This window comes from Takifugu rubripes, chromosome 15, assembly GCF_901000725.2.
Source record: "Takifugu rubripes chromosome 15, fTakRub1.2, whole genome shotgun sequence".
NCBI lineage: Eukaryota > Metazoa > Chordata > Actinopteri > Tetraodontiformes > Tetraodontidae > Takifugu > Takifugu rubripes.
This window is the reverse complement of record NC_042299.1, coordinates 3554221-3572151: the sequence shown is the minus strand read 5'-3', so window position 1 is coordinate 3572151 and position 17931 is coordinate 3554221. Positions and strand designations below refer to the sequence as shown.

General features: G+C 39.7%; 2 protein-coding genes across 12 annotated transcripts in view; both read right to left on the bottom strand.

The window, feature by feature from the left end:
* The window catches only part of auts2a (activator of transcription and developmental regulator AUTS2 a), a 284512-nt gene that overhangs the window by 223391 nt on the left and 43190 nt on the right, over positions 1-17931 (bottom strand). The window contains exon 1 of one of the 11 annotated variants that reach the window (XM_029848302.1): positions 2539-2601. The exons of the other annotated variants lie outside the window; for them this stretch is intronic. Coding sequence (XP_029704162.1) covers positions 2539-2586 — 48 coding nt within the window. The 5' untranslated portion in view covers positions 2587-2601. Of the gene's footprint in view, positions 1-2538; positions 2602-17931 lie in introns of those variants that run through there. 11 annotated transcript variants of the gene reach the window in all.
* LOC115252633 (uncharacterized) lies at positions 8624-10691 on the bottom strand. Its single transcript, XM_029848307.1, has 2 exons — positions 10613-10691; positions 8624-9892 (listed from the first exon to the last, which is right to left on the bottom strand). Exons 1-2 carry the CDS (start codon positions 10647-10649, stop codon positions 9015-9017), a joined length of 915 nt encoding a protein of 304 aa, XP_029704167.1. The 5' UTR covers positions 10650-10691; the 3' UTR covers positions 8624-9014.

Below are 17931 nucleotides of genomic sequence, written 5' to 3'. Positions count from 1 at the left end.
GAAATTCTAGCAACCACAGCTGCTAGTATTTTACCATAAATTATACAGATCTTTTTTCAGTGATATGATTAAATAGGGTTTTAAACTGTTGAGTTATATTACTTATGCAAGCATCACTACAACAGTACAAAGCAAATGTTCACTGCCTAACTCTATCTCAGGTCAAGGCTCCAGTGTAAAATTAAGTGAAGGTTAGGAAGGGATTCCTGTTTAATCATACTGCTGTCAAAACTGACCTTGGTAGTATTGACAAAAAAGATTAAACCCTCAGCTTTGTTTTTTACAGTTTTCGAAAAACCAGTACTTAGTGAACTGCACGGTACACAAATTGGGAGAGTTTAGAATAAATGACAATTTTCTTGATTGTGAGCGTGTAATTAGAACCTGGAATATGTGAATTTGATGAAAACTTGGTATGACTGTTGCAATTCAAACCAAAATGAAAGATGTTGGTAGTTGGATCCCATGTTATGTGTTTTCCCAGGACCTCCATGTTTTTGTCAGCATCCCCAATCTTGTGGAACCTTGATTAGTGCCCGTACGTTTTTGGTTCTATTGTAACTATTCCATTGTAAGTGCTGGTTTCATAACAAATAAATGTCTTTTACATACACCTGCAGACCTCATGTCGCTTTCATAGAGTTTTCATCATTTAAATGGAGACCTCATCGGCCTCCGTGTGTGTGGCAGCGCAACACATGAGCTGCTTTTTCATCACGTTGGCATGACACTGCTGCTTGACCCACTAGCCACTTTGTCCTGGTCTATGGTCCCCCTGATAGAGAAACCCAGTTTTTCTCTTGTTTCCCATGTTTACTTTCTTTTATTCACAAACTAAGAGATTCTGCTGAAGCACCGTTGATATTTGAAGACAGGACACAGAAAAACTGCTGAATGCAGCTTGACAAGACATCCAGCTGTTATAATTGACCTTATGTCCTTATGACTGACACATTCAAAACCTGAACAACCCTACTGTAAAACAAGGTGATGTACCCCAATAAAAATGCAGTAATTTGACTTCTTCACTAAAAATTGAACTCTGCCAGATACTTTCCAGATATAGTGTTGGTCTTTTGTGTCTCTGATGTTCGCTGAACTCACAAGACTAAAGGAAAGCATAGTGCTTAGGCAGAAATTGTGGAAAAATGTGCACGACTAAAGATCTCCAGTGACCACAGTATTTATAAATATTGACAAAAGAGCTTGAATGAAAGGTTAGTTTCCCCATTAAAATGATACCACGCAACAAAGGGAATAGATGGTGAACTTTGTGAATTGTTGCCTTTTCAACTACTTTTTAATAAACCATACATATATAAATGATGAAATGTCACCAGCATCTTGGTTTGTCTTCTCTATGCCTTTTGCATTTCTGCCCAAACACTCACAGACCAATGTTCATAGTTTGGACAGGTAGAAGAGCTTTTAACGAAATGTAATATGATGGAATTTTAAAAAAATGAGCCCATACTTGTTCTCCAGACTGAATTTGAAAAGATGAAAGAGTAAAGAAAGAAAAAATGTGCTCAACCACTTTTCACTTCAGACCAAGAAAACATTATGTATATTTTATAAAAACAAACATCTCACATCTTTGTACAATTAAAAAACCACGGAGTCTTTAAAATGATGTACATTTACGCTCAATGTTAAACATATGGCTCTTAAAGCAGAGACAGGATGTAAAATAAATTGCTTAAATACGCCTAGTGATGAAATCTTAAAGGATACCGGCATTTTTCCACTTCAGTTTAGGTTTGTTTGAGTGCAAAAGGGTGACCAGATGGCAGCAGAACACCTCAGGCAGCCACAGATGGTCCCAAGAGGCTAATAGACACATACAGCCTCTCAAAGCAATTCCAACGATTTTGCACGAACGTTCTGCATCTCTGGTCTGAAAATGTCTTTCGTTCCTGAATCTAAATGTGATGTGCTTGAACTGGGATCAATTCAACGTCAACCCCTGCATTTGTACTCTCTGTGCATGTATGTGTGTGCGTGTGTGTGTGTGGGGTGGGGGGGCTCAACCAAAAACTTATTGGAAACAGTAACTATAGAACAATGCCATTTCCAAACTTTCTGTAATGAACATCAAGCCTCATTTATGAACGCTTCATTTACATGCGACAGCATGAGCAGGTTGACGATTGTTTACTTAAACAGAAAACAAAGTCAACTAACTCATTAAAGATAACCATTTGTGTTGGCATAATAGATGGACTGCTTCCAATGATATGCAGTTACGTTTAAAAAGTCAAAAAGTTTGCCTGTAAAAATATGTTTATCTGATACATTTAATATATACATCACATCTAAACGTGAAATGTTTGATTCAAATAAATTGCAATGTGTTCAGAATTCGATTCTGGCTCAGTAGAACACAATCAAGCAGTGAGGGTTAAAATTGTACAAAATATTAGGTTTTAATACAAAAAAATAATTCCTGCAGTTTTACACACCAGTTTAAAATGATTCATATTTGAAAGTTAATGCGAGCGGACACAGACAAAACAGAAAGAAAAAACAGAGGCTTACCTTCTCGTTGTATTTGAACTTAACATAAAACCAACTGGATCTTATCATTCTGCTGTCTTCTGTTCTGCACGGACACAGTGTACTGAGAGTGGTTCTGCAGTGTTGCATGTGCATATTATCCGCCTGCTGCCTCTTCCCTCTCTGACTCTGACTTCAAGCCTCTGTGACGGCTTTTTTCACTCCCTCATCTTTATGCCAGGGAGTGTGTGTATGAGGTTTGTGTGCTGGTATTGGAAGGGCACCTCAACTAGGCTTCAGTTTTGGTCAGCATTGGCAGCAGATGCCAGAGGAGGAAAATGTTTCCCCTCTGAGATTGAGAACTGTCAACGTTGAAGCCCCAGCCCTTACTGACTGACTGCTTTCCCACTTTTAAATGTATCCTTCAGGCTCTCTTACTCTCTCCCCTTTTCAAGTTCCTCATTCAGACTCCCCTAAGGGTTCCCCTTTATGCAATCTTAAGCTCTTCCTGTCTTTCCTTGTTGAACTCCTTTTTCTATCAACTTCCATTTTAGTCTGCAGTGCTTTCGGCTACATACAGTAGCTGTGCAGGGTGCATATCTTGATGTTGATCGTGACCCCGAAAGGGAAAAAGCAGTTAAGAAGAAGATACAAGTGAATAAAATTGTTGTGGAATAAACAAGGATTTCTAATATTTGGTTTCGTTCTTCAATTAAATGATAAATGTCTCTTTTTCCCTGTGAACCCAGCTGCATATGGGAAAGACACAGTAAATCCCTGAACGAGTCGCCAGCTCATGCAAGTGAACCAGGCTATGTGAGCATGTCGTAGTGCTCTGAAGTTGTTGTGGAAGCTTCCACTGCTACCAGAACCTCTCCCAAGTAATGTCTACAGAGGGACTTGAACCTGCTTCCCAGCCCAGTCCCCTCTAAACTGAACTAACACTTAAACGATCCAACAAACTAGCAATCAGCAGTGTTTTGGCACCGAACTAGACGGCTTCAAGAATTTTATAAAAAATGAAGGATTTGTGGTCAGACCACCTGGTCAGTAAAAATACTCAGTCAACCTCCTACACAAAATGTGCGTGTGTTCGCTATCCTTGAAGTCTTTGGTTTGAGGGGCCTGACAGTTAGAATGGGGGGTCCAATGCCCAAATGTTTAACCAGACATGGCAACTCCTGAGAAAAATGGCGGCAACCCCTCTATTTTGTGAGAGCAGTCAACCTAATTTGACTTTGATGAAGCAACATCTGGGTTGATCCATTTAACACAAACTCCTACGGTTTGACATTCATGTAAGCAGAGGAGAAAAATCTCTATAATTGTAGGATATCACCATGAAGAGCTGTTATCTACTATTAACATCTACTCTCATCTCCTGTAATTCCCCCAAATGCTGTAAGACTGTCATTCTTTACTGATAATGTTATTATTTACCAGTTCTATAAAGGTTGTTCTGTTATAGTATAATGTACTACAAAAATCTGCTAAAAATCAACATAAAGGGGTAAATTTCAGTTTTATTGTACCAGAATAAAGATTTACACAAAGTATTATGCTACAGCACACACATATTCTTGAGATAATAAAGAAAGCTCAAGAGCCATTTGAATTTCTCATTCAATATATACACAAACAAATTAACATCAGAGCAGCAGAGTGAAAAAAGACATAAACAACTGTCTGCAAGAAGAAAAACCTGGAGAGGTTTTTGAAAGCACACAAAGGCCCTAGAGGAGTCTGTCTGTGAGTGCCTGGAGGCAGTGATTTACTTTGATTTAAATGTGTGTGCATGTCTTTTGTATGATCTCTGGTGGTAAGGCTCAGTGTGACACATGTAGGAAGTTTAATTTCTGGCTCTGTCTGTCTGGCTTTTGTCTCCTTTTGGGCTGGCTATGGTGTAACAGATGTTTAGCCCATCTGGAGCACCTCAGTTCTGCTGTGGTGTTTCACTGATGAGTCAAAGCACAGGGTAAAAACAGAAACAGGCTCCCTCCTGTGAAACACTCTAAAGGTTGATACATAAGGCTTCAGGTCCATACATCCTCTCCTTGAAGCCTTTGTACATGTAGGCCTAGTTATACCAGTCTCTGGCTCCCCTCAGGGAGCGTTTTCTGCAGTATCTCAAATGTTCTGTGAATGTAATGAAAATACCAAAGAAAATCCATCTAAATCTATTATGGCATATGGCCATGAGACCAAGATATGAGGACCTGGGTAATGAGTAATTAGAATTCTCAGGAGTTCAGAATAAATAAGGAACCTGCTCATTCAATTAGCAGAGTCTAAATGTGAGTTCAGGATATGTGATTTTGAAACAAATATGAAAGATATCTGGAAACACAGCAGCAAAACCTATTATGTTTAGCAAATGCCTGCTGGTTGAAGGTGGAGGAGATCTCTTTCAGAGGGCTAGAGGGGACGATTTATTTGTCACCTGTAAATTGCCTGTGTAGCACTGACTGGAGAGATGAATCGGATCTGGAGAGGAACAGGCATGCAGATGTCATGGCCTATGACTCACTTTCCGCAGACAGCCAGGAAGCAACAACAAAGCCAAGACATGAAAATGTGTCCTCTGCATGCTCCCTGACATTAGAGCCATCTCTGACGCTGAGTGTAAGATTCCAACAGTCCCCTGTTCCACCCCAACAGCACCATTGCCAGCTTGGGTGGCTGTGGCCTAAGGTGCAAGAAAAGCTTAAGCTTCTGGATTCAAATCAGGCCTGGAGCTTTGTAATCACTTCAAACCTCTGTCAGTGGTCACTAAGTTGACCCGCTGTGGTGTCTGTTATTCCAATAGAAGTGAATGATGAAGAGTCAGCTTCCCAGTTTACTGCAGTTGCTCACCTGACAACAGCTTCTGTTTTAACTGCTGTTACCCCATATGTTATTTCTTGTGTATTTTTTGCACCCACCCCCCCCCCCCCTCTTATTAATCTACAGGTATTGCCGCCATAAGAAAGATTATTGATCCATGCTGTTTCTTATTAACTTTCATACACGGTGAGATTTGGACTGCAACTTTTTGTATGTATTTCTATGCTCTATGCCTCTCCTCTCCTACCTATTCTCTCCTCTACCTGTCCTCTCCCTTATCCTCTCTCTCTGCCCAGCTGACCATCAGCAGGAGGGTCCCCCTATATGAGCCTGGTCCTGCTCAAGGTTTCTTCCTGTTAAAGGGGAGTTTTTCCTTGGCATTGTTGCTTGTTGGGGTCAGGCCCTGGGATTCGGTAAAGCACCTAGAAACAATTTTGATTGTAACAGATGCTATATAAATAAAGATTGACTGATTGATTGATTGATTGATCGATCGATCGATTGATCTGAGGTGAGTGTTGATCAGGTGGCTGTCCAGTCCTCTGCAGGAAAGAAGACTGTGAAGTGCGCCTTCTTCACTGGGTCTACGACTTACTCAATCTCCCAATGTAACATTGTGAAGGAAGTGGCACTCAGGGAAATACCCTGGTGGTTCTCACTGCCCTAAAAGTGAATTGCACTTTCAGCCACTGTTGACACTCCACCTCCTCCCCAGGTAATATTTCCTCATTCTCTGTGTCCCCTATAATGATACTCATGTTCAGTAAGGAACGTTAGACAAAGAGAAAATCTTACTCTGTCTGATATCCTAGATAAACTTCCTGATATCAAAAAACCCGGGAGATGCAAGTTTGGTGGGTATGATCTTTGGAAGGATCGTCATATTTATTGTTACAATTCACCACATTAGTGATAAAGGCAAGTTTTTCCAGTGAGTGAGGTAATCTTCTATGGTTTTGAGGGGTGAAAGAGGGGTGAAATTAAGCCTTGATAAATCTGAGAACCTGGAGGAAATATTGATTCCAAGATATATAATGTTTCCTGGTTCAAGTGATATAGATGACAAGGTTGGAACATGCAGAAATGGGAAAAATTAAGAAGTTAGGTCAGTTAGATCAGTCATGAGTGCCGAGGCCTGTGAGGTCTGAAGAAAAAGTAATACATCATCTGCATAAAGACTAATCTTGTGGTTTACATTTTTTGTTTGGAGTCCTTCTATGTCTTTAGCTGGAGACATGTGGTGAGTTTCTCCTCCAGTGTTCACTCATATTTGCAAAGCAACCACTGTCATATAGGTGGGAGGAATCTAAAATAGCGTTTATGAGTGTGCTGTTGGCCCGGGCTTCCACCTGAGCTTTAGCAGTCCAGTCACCAGTACCTAGTTCATGTTCACAGATGAGATTTGCAGGGTATTTGATAATCCCTTTGGGTAGAGATGCCAGTCTTCTCACTCATTGACAGGGCTCCTCACCAGTCTCTCAATATGCAATTAATTTCTGCATTCTTGCCGCAAAGAGTGGCTGCTCTTTAAACTATTCACCTATTGTATGGGCCTCTCTGATTCAATTAAGAATGAGCTGGCTGTTCATGATGAGACTCAGTCCTTGAAGGAGTTAAATACATTGACAATCTGTCTAGACAACTGGTTGTGTGAGAGACAGATAGATAGAATGGGGAGAATGGAATATTCCCTACAGCTGCGGACCAACCCAAAAGTCAACTGTCCAACCTCTGCACTAGAGGCCGCCCCCTCGAAGGCAACCACAGCTCTAGTTTCTTATCTTCTACCTACACAATTCTTGAGAGCTGATGCATTCCTGCAGAATGTCGCCGTCAAAAGAATCCCCATTGTTGCATCTACTGCAGTGAGCCTGGTCATTTTCTAACACCCTATCTTCTTCGGCAAAAAGGGGAGGCTCACCAGTAGATGGAGGAACCCCAGAGGGCTGAGCCTCTACCTCCGCTACTACACATTAGATTATCCTCTGAGGTTTTTTAAGGCAAACATGCCCACCAAACTTTTAGAAGAGCCTAAGGAGGTGTTGGCTTTAGATATTAATTTATTTTCCTTGGTCACGCAACAAAAACTCCAAAGTTATAATTTTTCCTTAAACTTGAGTCTATGCATTGTGGATTCAAGAGTATTCTGATTCCATCACAACAACACTGTAAAGAAATCTCACTATCGACATCTATGTGTACCAGAGGGTTCAGTTTTGGGACCAGTCCAGTTTAGTTTATACATGAAGGATTTTGAACTAAAAAACGGTTACTTCTATACATATGATATAATTAACCTTCAGTCGACTTTGCTTAAAGCTAAACTTGTTCTAAATACAGACAAGTCTAAATTTATGTTCAAAATCTGAAATTGTTAATGAGAACATTTCAATTTCTTCAATAAATGCTTTGCATATTGAAAAGTTGTTGGAATATAAATAATTGGGAATTTGAATAGACTACAAATTTTCTATTATCATCATGCCTTCAAGCTGCATAGAAAGATTGGTTTAATGTACAGAAATAACTTGTTTTGTAATGATTTTTAGGTAAAGGATTGTGGAAGCAACTCTTCCATTTTAAATTATGGTTATGTAATTTGCAGTCATGCAGCTGCTTTAACTCTAAAACATCTGGACTCTGTCTATTATGCTGCACTAAAATGTATTACAGGTGGCTGCTATGACACCCATCACTGCCCTTTATGTAGCTCTACTGGTATACCATCCCTTGCAGAGGCTAACTGGTTACTCATTATTTTTAATGCACTTCTTCACATACCTCCTGAATACAACTGTTTTGTTATTTTCTTATTGGGGTCCCTTACTGTTGAACAGACCCGTGTGTCTTTTCCAGTTCTGCTGCAAAGTCTTGGAAATCGTTGCAAAAACCGTAAAATTGGTTTCTCCACTATTTGTAAACAAATTTATGCTTGTTCCTCAGCGGTGTTAAATATGTTCTCTGTTTTATTGTAAAATATTTTTGTCTATCTATTTGTTTTGTATTGTGCACTTGAAAATGAAGGTTTTCAATGGGTCCTGAGCATTTAAAAAAGTTTGGAATGGAATTAAATGAAATCAGGCTCTAGTGGTATTGAAGTAATATTATGATTGTACATCATTAATGAAACAAAGTTACAGTAATATGTTTTGATGAAAAGAGATTTGGGGACCAAGTGGATCAGTCTATATTAGAAAACTAACAGACCATCACCAACTCCAAACAGTGTCCAAAGATAATGAAATCACAATTAAAAATGACTGAAAGTACCTCCCTTCACAGTACAGATTGCACATGTTTAGAATTTTTTTTTTTTAAGAACAGCTTATCATCACATCATAGTGTTCACCTCAAAACAAAAATCACTCAGCTATTAAAACATTCATTTAAAAAGGAAACCTGGAAAATGTTTGACAAAATAAATGTGCAAATGCATGGATTTAGCTACACAGAATGAAGGAGTTTAGTGTGAAAAATCCAAATCTGCACGCTGCAACATTAGACAAATGTCATTTTTGTTTTATTTTTTTATATTTTTTCTTTACTATTAATTCGCTTTTCTTTCAAATCAAGTTCTCCTGAGTGTATCCTATGAGCACCTGGTTTAGATTTTACTCATCTGCTGGGGCTCATTTATTTATTTCCTTTCTTTTCAGAGGTTTTCAAGCAGATTCCTCTCTGTCAAAAAAGATAATTCACTTTTTCTTTTGTTTTCTTGGTCTTTTTCTTGGCTGACAAGGTACAAGTTCATCATCAGAACACTCCGATTCTTCAACTGGATGCCTGTTTTGAAAAGTAACATTCTTTCTTTTATTGCCATCTTCTTTTTTTCTTTTTCTTGATGGACCAGAGACAGTTTTCCCTACAGAGTCTTTAGGGGGCAAGCTTCCGTTTTGAACTGGAGCTTTATTCTTTTTATTTTTTGGTTGACCATGGGCAGGTTCTACTACAGAATCCTGACTTTTGTCAGCTTTTCTTGATCTGGTTGTTTTAGGTATTGTTTTCTTACCACCTTCTCTTGTTCTACCAGCCAATTCTTTTCTTGTCTGCGATGGAGTCGGCAGTTCAGAATTCTCTGCAGTCACATTTACAGCTGGACCTCTCTGTCTTCTTCTCTTTAATGGGCGAGCATGTTCTTCATTTTCAGAACTAGTATCTCTAGTATGCTGAACTACACACTTTCGGTTTACTTTCCTCATCCTTCTCCTTGATGTTCTTGGTAGTTCTACTTCAGATTCTTCAGCACTAACACCCTCATTTGAGACTGGATTGTTTTCAATGTCATTTTCAGATATAGTTATGTCAGAGGTTTCAGCATTGCCAGGGCTAGATTGGCCTGAAACTCTTGATGAAGGATCAACTGCAGGACTACCAGGATCATTCGCTTGATTTAGGTTATTGCGAGCCTCACTTTCAAAATTAATGTCTATAGTTACCCTGTTGTCAAGATAGACAAAATCTGTGCCAAATCCATGAGGAAGATATGACTCAAGCCAGGACTGAAGTGACCTGGAAATTCGGGCATCTCGTATGTTTTCACCACGTGGGAGATTGAGTAACCTAATTTGTATGCCTGAGAGACAGAAAATAAAATCTATCAGGATATCATATACAATTAAATTACATTTCTCAGTGACAATTTAAATAGAAGTTATTATGATTTTATTATATTCCTGTTATTATTAACAGAGCAATTCTTTCGATCAAGATCCAATGCATTAACTATATTTAGGATGGTAAATGAATATTTACATTTATATTTACAATTATTCTACATTACAATTTAAATTTGTGTTATGTTTTTCATGAGTGCGCATTCACACACTGAATGCAGAATAACTGTTCATGGAAAATAGTATGAACTTTAGTAAGCAGGTGGTGGGATTGAACGTTTGTATTAACCAAAGGTGGGAAGTAACAAAGTGCAAATACTTTGAATACTTTTGATTTTTTTTACTTTTATTCTCTGTGTTTCTACAAATGTATCTGTGCTTTCTTCTTCTTGTATTATGAAAACAAGCTTGCTACTTTTTAACCTTCAGCAATGACACAATGTAAAAGACATAACTAACTAGAAGGATAGACATTGGGACAGTTAACCATGGGTACTTAATCAGTGGAGCTAGAGAACTTGCAGGAGCAACATGGAGGGATATTCACTAGAGGAATGAAGTGAACCCCATGGCTGCATTCACTTTTGTAAAATTATCAGTCTATAGTGTTTTCATGAATGGCATAATTGTAATCATTTCATTCTAATTTGTGTGTGTGTGTGTGTGTGCATTATACTCACGATTTCTACCCCGATGGAGGCTATCTCCTGAATCCATATTTGACAATTCTTTAAACAGCAGAATTATGGACAAGTACCAAATATGGTTCACAGGTTGCAGTTAACACACATAAATTATGCCCAACAAATATGACTTTTAATGGGCTTTAATTAACTCATCAAAGGATTGACATCAAAGAAATAAGGAAAACGATTAGATTATATGACACAGGCAGAAATGAACAAGCTATCACAGCTAAGACATACTACAGGCTTCCATCAAACAGCTGGCTAAACTCAGCAACACGAACCATCTAGCTATCCAGCTATCAGGGAGCTGCTAACAAGCTTCTTTAAAGGAGCAACCAGTTGTCCTCTAACAGATACCACCAGGACCATACAGCAAAGACTGTTTTTTTGAACCGGAATTTTTTTTTTTTCTCAGCTTGGCTACTTCAACAGGATCATCAGTTATAGCAACACACCAGTTAGTTAGACCAGAACACCAGAGTAAGCTTCCTTCAGGACTGAAAACACCAGCTAGGTCCTAGCTAATAAAAGTACTTTGCCCTCATGTATTTTGTTGCGGTACTCAGGTCATAGTTTAGTTGGCTCTGGCACATTGTTCAGTTAATAACAGTTAATTTGCAATACATAGACTCTGGGGTCTCTGGGTTTCTTACATGCTAAACTATCCTTCCTCTAACCTGGCACCTCATGACACGCACACCACTTATCACATGCAAGTGACATCAGCCAGCAAATTGTCCAAGGACCCTTAATGGACAGCCATCTTGGTCAACTTTCCATCTTTGTTCCTGGTCTCAAGGCCTTACCAGCCCCTGTTCAAACATGCACGCTTGCAGGCTCACACACACGCTTCTGCCATTCCTACTGTCTGTTTAGTGTCACATAAGAGTGAAAGCTGCCAACTACAAAACTTCAGTTTCCTTTAAACATGATGTCTACTTGTTAATATAATTTTGGGTCTATCTGATTATTAATCAGAGGGCTAAATTAACAACTTAGTATATTTTATTAAACTGATTTAATGAGTTGGCTATCTTTTTTTTCTTTAGAAGGGTGGTGCCCCAAGGTGATCTAACATCCTTGGATCCAATTATTTAATCATAATTATCTTTGATAATTACAATTTTGAAAGCCAAATCCTACATTTAATAGGCAGGTATATTCAGAAATTGTGCCCTCTCCTGGCACTGGAGCTTGGAAAGAATACTAGCTGTCTACAAATCCCTTCAAGAAGAATTTTAATATCACTGGTCGCATAATTTAGTGCGAGGGGAAAAATTCAGCCCTATTTCTAATGGTCTTGGTCAGGGTCTGATTCTGCAGCGTTGGGGCAGGATGTCCTGCAGGCCTCTGTTTTATGGGTGCACAGGGTGTTCTTTGGTGACAGGTGGGGCTTGCAAAGCCATGTTGCCCTGCCAAGGTTGTCACCCAGTAGGCCCAGTATTTACTTCGTATAAAAAAAAAAAATATTCCTGATTCCGGAAGGTTGAGCTCAGCAGACATACCTTAACAAAGCAAAATCTGTATGACACAAAAAGGCATTCAGACGCATGTCTCACTGCCGGACAGGACAAAGATGAGAAAAGGGTATAAGTTGGTGTCCTATTACATCACATACAGAATTGCAATTGCCACTACTACTGCACCAAACAAAGGTTATGACACATTGCCAACTGGATTTTCATTTATGAGTGGTATCAGTACATTCCTATTTTAAATTAAATACCTCCATTAGGCTCTGTAAAATGAATCCAGCCAAACAACACAGTCAAAAGACAAAAATGCAAAAAGGTGTCAACCAGCAGATGGGATAAACAAAGCTTTTTCTTCAAGTTAGCAGATCTTGAATGGGATTGCCCCTGAAGATGGTACAAAGTATTCTCATTATCTGGCAGTAGAGGGTGCCAACACCTCACAAAAACACCAGAGCATGGCAATTCCACACACCTCCAGGCCAATTATTCACTGGAACCATTGGAACCAACAAGATGCACACCAATCTGTGAGGGATGATCCATTTACATTATCATTAAGTTATTTCATATTGCGGTGATCTCATAATTAAAGCCCTTTTGGTGAATAGTGTTCCAAACTGCACCAAAATCACCATTGTTACAGATACAGTATGTGGTCTATTTAAATTAACTCTATATTCCAGTACCGTGTTTTCACGACTATAAGGCGCACCTAAAACACTGACATTTTCTCAAAAATCAACGGTGCGCCGTATAATATGGTGCGCCTTGTGTGTGGACTGAGTTCCAAAATCTGCTGTGCGCCTTTGGTGGGTGCACTCCAGTAAACACTCACACAGTAAGCACTCCGCCAATCGATTAGTGGCACACCTATGCGTAAGGATCCCCTAAAATCGGTCAAGCGAGACGAGTATGAATGAGGCTTACTTTAAACTGCAGGCCATCAAATATGCGGCTAAAAATGGCAATCGAGCAATCAGTGTTTTCGCTTTATGAGGAGGCGGCATCTCTCCATACGCGCGAGGACAACTGTTGCACAGCGGCTGCCAGCGGATTACCAGGAGAGGGTGGCCATCTTCCGCACCTACTGCCGCGACAAGATAACCGCGCCCAGCCACATCACCAACATGGATGAGATCCCTCTGACTTTTAACATCACTTTGACCCACAAAGTGGAGAAAAAGGGACCAGCACGGTGGCGATATACGCACAACGGGACACGAGAAGTCGTCGTTCACCGTGGTTCTCGGCTGCCACGGAAACGGACAGAGCGCTGGATGACGGAAGGCGAACACTCCTTCACAAAGACTATGAGGCAGCGGCGGGCAAGTTATGCCACTATATGCGGGTGGATTGTAGACGCATGGGCTATGATACCGTCTTCATGTATTGTAAGAGCTTTCACAAAATCAACGCTGAAGCGGAACCGGTCGGTGAGTCCGATTCAGATGATTAAGAAGAGGAATTCGGGATGTTGGACATTGAAATAGTGCAGCTGTTTAATTCAGATACAGAAGATGAAAACGTTGATGGTTTTGTGGCGGAAGAATGAATATTTTGTTCAACAAATGTGTCGAAACTCACTGTTTTACTTCCATTGTCATTTTTACTGTATGTTTTAGCATGCGCCTAATAATACGATGCACCTTATGTATGTTTTAAATACAGAAAGAGCACCCATAACTGAGACTGCGCCTTTTAATAGAGTGCGCCTTATGGTCGTGAAAATACGGTACATAAAGAACAATAAAACCAGGCTGTAATCTTTACAACCAATCAATCCATAGAGGAGTACGTGTCAGAAGCATTAATAATCATGACAACACAAAAGCTTTTTAATAACTGTTTACATGCAACCTCTACAGCAGAAGTTGGCAGCAAAGTCAAGAAAGGAGACCAGAAATCCAGAAACATTGAATGATGGAAACCTGGAAACTGAAAATCCTTGACAAATCCTGTTGTATCCTCATTTGGACATTAAATATAAATCTCTACATAATACAAACTAATAAAATCCAAATCACAGATATGAGAGAAAATCTCATATTCTCCTTACTGATTTACTGTTGAGTGAAACGGTAAAACATGTGCATTTATGTGCATTTAATATGATCAGTGTTTTTCAACAACTGCGCCCTGGCATACTAGTGGACTGTGAGATAATGTCAGGTGTGCTGTGCAAAATTAGCCAACTTCACTTAATTGGTCTTAAAATGTTAAAACATTCCATGTCAAGTGAAGGCATTTTAAAAGGATTTAAAGCCTATTTTCTTCCATGTCGGTAAGTGGCAGCAGGTAGCTGCTCGAGGCAGTACAACGAAAACTACCTTTCATTTACTTTCACCAGACATGTGATGACACCAGCTCTGTTGTGCTTGGTGTGTGGTGAAAGACTAGTCAATAGTGTCATGATCCCAAGTAAGCTTCAAAACCATCTCCAAATGAAACACTTCAAGGCAAAAAGGTGGACTATTTTGTCCGCCAGTGTCAAAAGCCAAAATCTCTTTTATGAGACAAACCACAAAGGTGAATAGTGTGGTAGCTAGCCCTCAGAGCTAGCTGCCATGTGGCTGAATATGTTGTTGGATGCTCAGTGTTGATGTGGTAAAAGAAATAACCCCACTCAGATAACACTATTGCCAAACAAATTGATGACGTGTCTGCAGGCATTAAAAATGTTGTTTTGGAAAGGTTTTGCATCAAGAAGTGATGCTATTTCTTGTGAAGTTTTTCTGCCCCCCCCCCCCGCCCTTCTGTATTTATCTACAGGTATCGCTGCCTTCAGAGCTGCATACTGACCTCCGATCCCGCTGACCCATTCAATTTGACTCCACTGGCAGCATAATTTATTTAATATAATGTATTTCTGTATGTATTCTCTATGATCTATGCCTATTCTCTCCTCTACCTCACCTCTCCTCTACCTCTCCTCTCCTACCTATTCTATCCTCTACCTGTCCTCCCCCCTTTTCCTCTCTCTCCACCCAGCCGTCAGCAGGAGGGTCCCCCTACATGAGTCTGGTCTTGCTGAGGGTTTCTTCCTTTTTCCTCGCCACTGTTGCTTGTCTGGGGTCAGGCCCTGGGATTCTGGAAAGCGCCTAGAAACAATTTTGATTGTAAAAGACGCTATATAAATAAAAATTGATTGATCGATTGATTGATTGATTGAAGAAGGAATTTGCTTTGGAACTTGACGAGTTCATGGACATTGGTGGTACATTGATGTACAACTCTTGGCCAATTTATGTTTTGTTAATGAAGACGCAATGAAAAAAATTTGTTTTGCAAGTCACTGCCATTTTGGGGGTGGGGGTGGGGTGGGGGGGGGTAATGATTTGCCAACTCCCAAGGAGAAACGTTCTTTTAATTTTCCTCCAGTCTTTACTGAATCCCTTGACTGGGTTAGTAACCCATATCCGTTTAAGGGAAGGAAGTGACTTTATAGGAGCAGGAGGAGCTAACAATTAATCGTAGTTTAAAGCTAAGCTTCGCTGACCCACTGGACAGTTTTTGGGTGACTGCTGCGAAGGAGTTCCCCAATCTCTCAAAGGTTTCGAGCTTCATTTGTACCTGGCTTCAACTGCTCCCTGGATAACAGCTTTGTGTGTATCTAGGTTCATATTTCACATTGAGTATAAATAGACTATATTCTTATTATTAGGCTAAAAAGTGGCATTTCATAATATTTTTGGTTAGCGGTGTGGGATTTTTTGTATAACATTTGCTGTGACTCAAAAAGGTTGAAAAATCCTGCTGTAGATCCATATATGTGTTACAATATCTCCAACTTTAACTTAAAGACTAAATAAAGCTAATATAGAAGTATATATATTTTTTCATTCCGCTTTAAATTAAAAACAATGCTTTTTTCCACCCAAAAATTTGATAAAACAAATAACTACTGTATTTTCCGCACTTTTTTTCATAGTTTGTCAGGGGGTGCGACTTGTACTCCGGAGCCACTTAAATAAATACATTATTACAGAATTTCACATGTTCGTTATTTTCACACTGACAAGAGGGCGCTCTAGGCGTGTGTACGAGTTCCTTTAGCGACGCAGAAGAAGCGGTGCTTCGTCTATGGCGTTAGACTTGATTGTTTGGTAAACTTGCTCGGATGTTCTTTATGCTATAGTTATCTAAATAACTGTGAATATGTTACGTTAACAAAGCAGACACGTACTCAGTTCGTTGTGGGTCATGTAGCTGAATTGGTTACATTAGCATACCGTAACCCTATTGCTAATCCATGCTAATTGCCTTTCAAGATGAAATGTGTGTTCTTGGTCTTGGATTTTATCGAATAAATTTTCCCCCAAAACGCGACTTATAGTCCAGTGCGACTTATATCTATTTTTCTTCTTTATTATGCATTTTTTGGCTAGTGCGACTCCGGAGCGACATATAGTCCAGAAAATACGGTAATTATTAAGTGCAAAGCAGAAACATTTACAGGTAGTTTAACTATTGCTGGGGGAAAAGTACAGTACAAAGAGATTAAAGAATGAGTACAGAGTACAGTGAGAGTTGTCTTTTAATCATTGGAAAAATGCTTGTTTAAATTATGCAGCATCATCAATGTGCAGGCAGGCTGGTCATCAGCATTATACTGTACTGTAGATGTCTTCATTATTGATATCATTGGCTGCTTTCTCGTTCTTTTGAAAAAAATAAAAAGCTGAATCATCCTTCTGTGTTGGCTTCAGGTCATTGGGCCTCTATTGGGTTTTCATGTCTGTTTTCTAGTGTTTTCACCAGTTCTGTTTTGTTTAGATCTTAAGAAGGGTTTCACTTTCTGGATCATTCTACCCAAGCAGATTCCAACACAATGATCTACTCATATTTGTGCACATAACCATTAATTGTTAGTCTGCTTAAATATGCATCTAAGTTGGACCACTAATTTATGCAACCAGACTTTCCGTCCACTATGTAGCTTCTAGTAGTCAGATTATGGGTGGAGTCAAGTCACATTCCCTACAGTAGGTGGCACTTGCACTGCACTACACCGTTTTACTCTTTTTCTTGGGCAGCACCAGGTGTTGTATCACAAAAATCAGTACAGAAGTTAATCAGTGAGGTAGCAGCCACAGATGAAACGGCAGTAGCAATGGGCTGTAAACTCATCCATGAATTAGCATGGTGGTCTGCGCATCCATCCACCAGGCTAATTCTCGCTTCTGCCTCCAGGTGAGGGAAATGCAAGCAAAATGCTGAGCATTTATGGATTGCACCATCCACATGACCTCTTAAAACGACTCATAACTGAGCTATCTGGGTGTGTTAGTCCGTCTCCATTCGTACCAGTCTGGGAGGATTTTAGTCAAGCTAAGGGATCCCCAAGCATTGTATGTAATCAAACTAATGTAGGAATTTAGTTTCCTTATGTGAAATGGTGAAATTATGTTAAAGTGAAACAAGGAAATACAATAAGTCTATTTTATTCACACTGTAAGAAATGACTAATGGAAATATTCAAGCAAACAAATACTATGAAATAGGGTTTAGTTTTTCTTTTGACTTAACCAGCAAAATCTGCACTGGGACTGAGCTCCCAATGCTCAGGTGAAGGTGTCTGTCTCAAAATAGCTGTCCATCAAAAACAGATTCAGTCTTTTGGCTGATCCTTCAACCATCACGCTGAAGCCCAGGGTCCATGCCAGTCTCTGCTCCATTCACCCCAGAGATGCTGGGCATCAAAGGGTGGGTCAGAACCATAGCATTCAGCCAAAGACTATCGAGTCTCAAGGCAATGAAAAAATCTGTGCCCCGCAGTCCCATTGAAGCAAAGAGACACTTGGCTCCTACAGGTGGCTGCATTGACAATACTGGAAT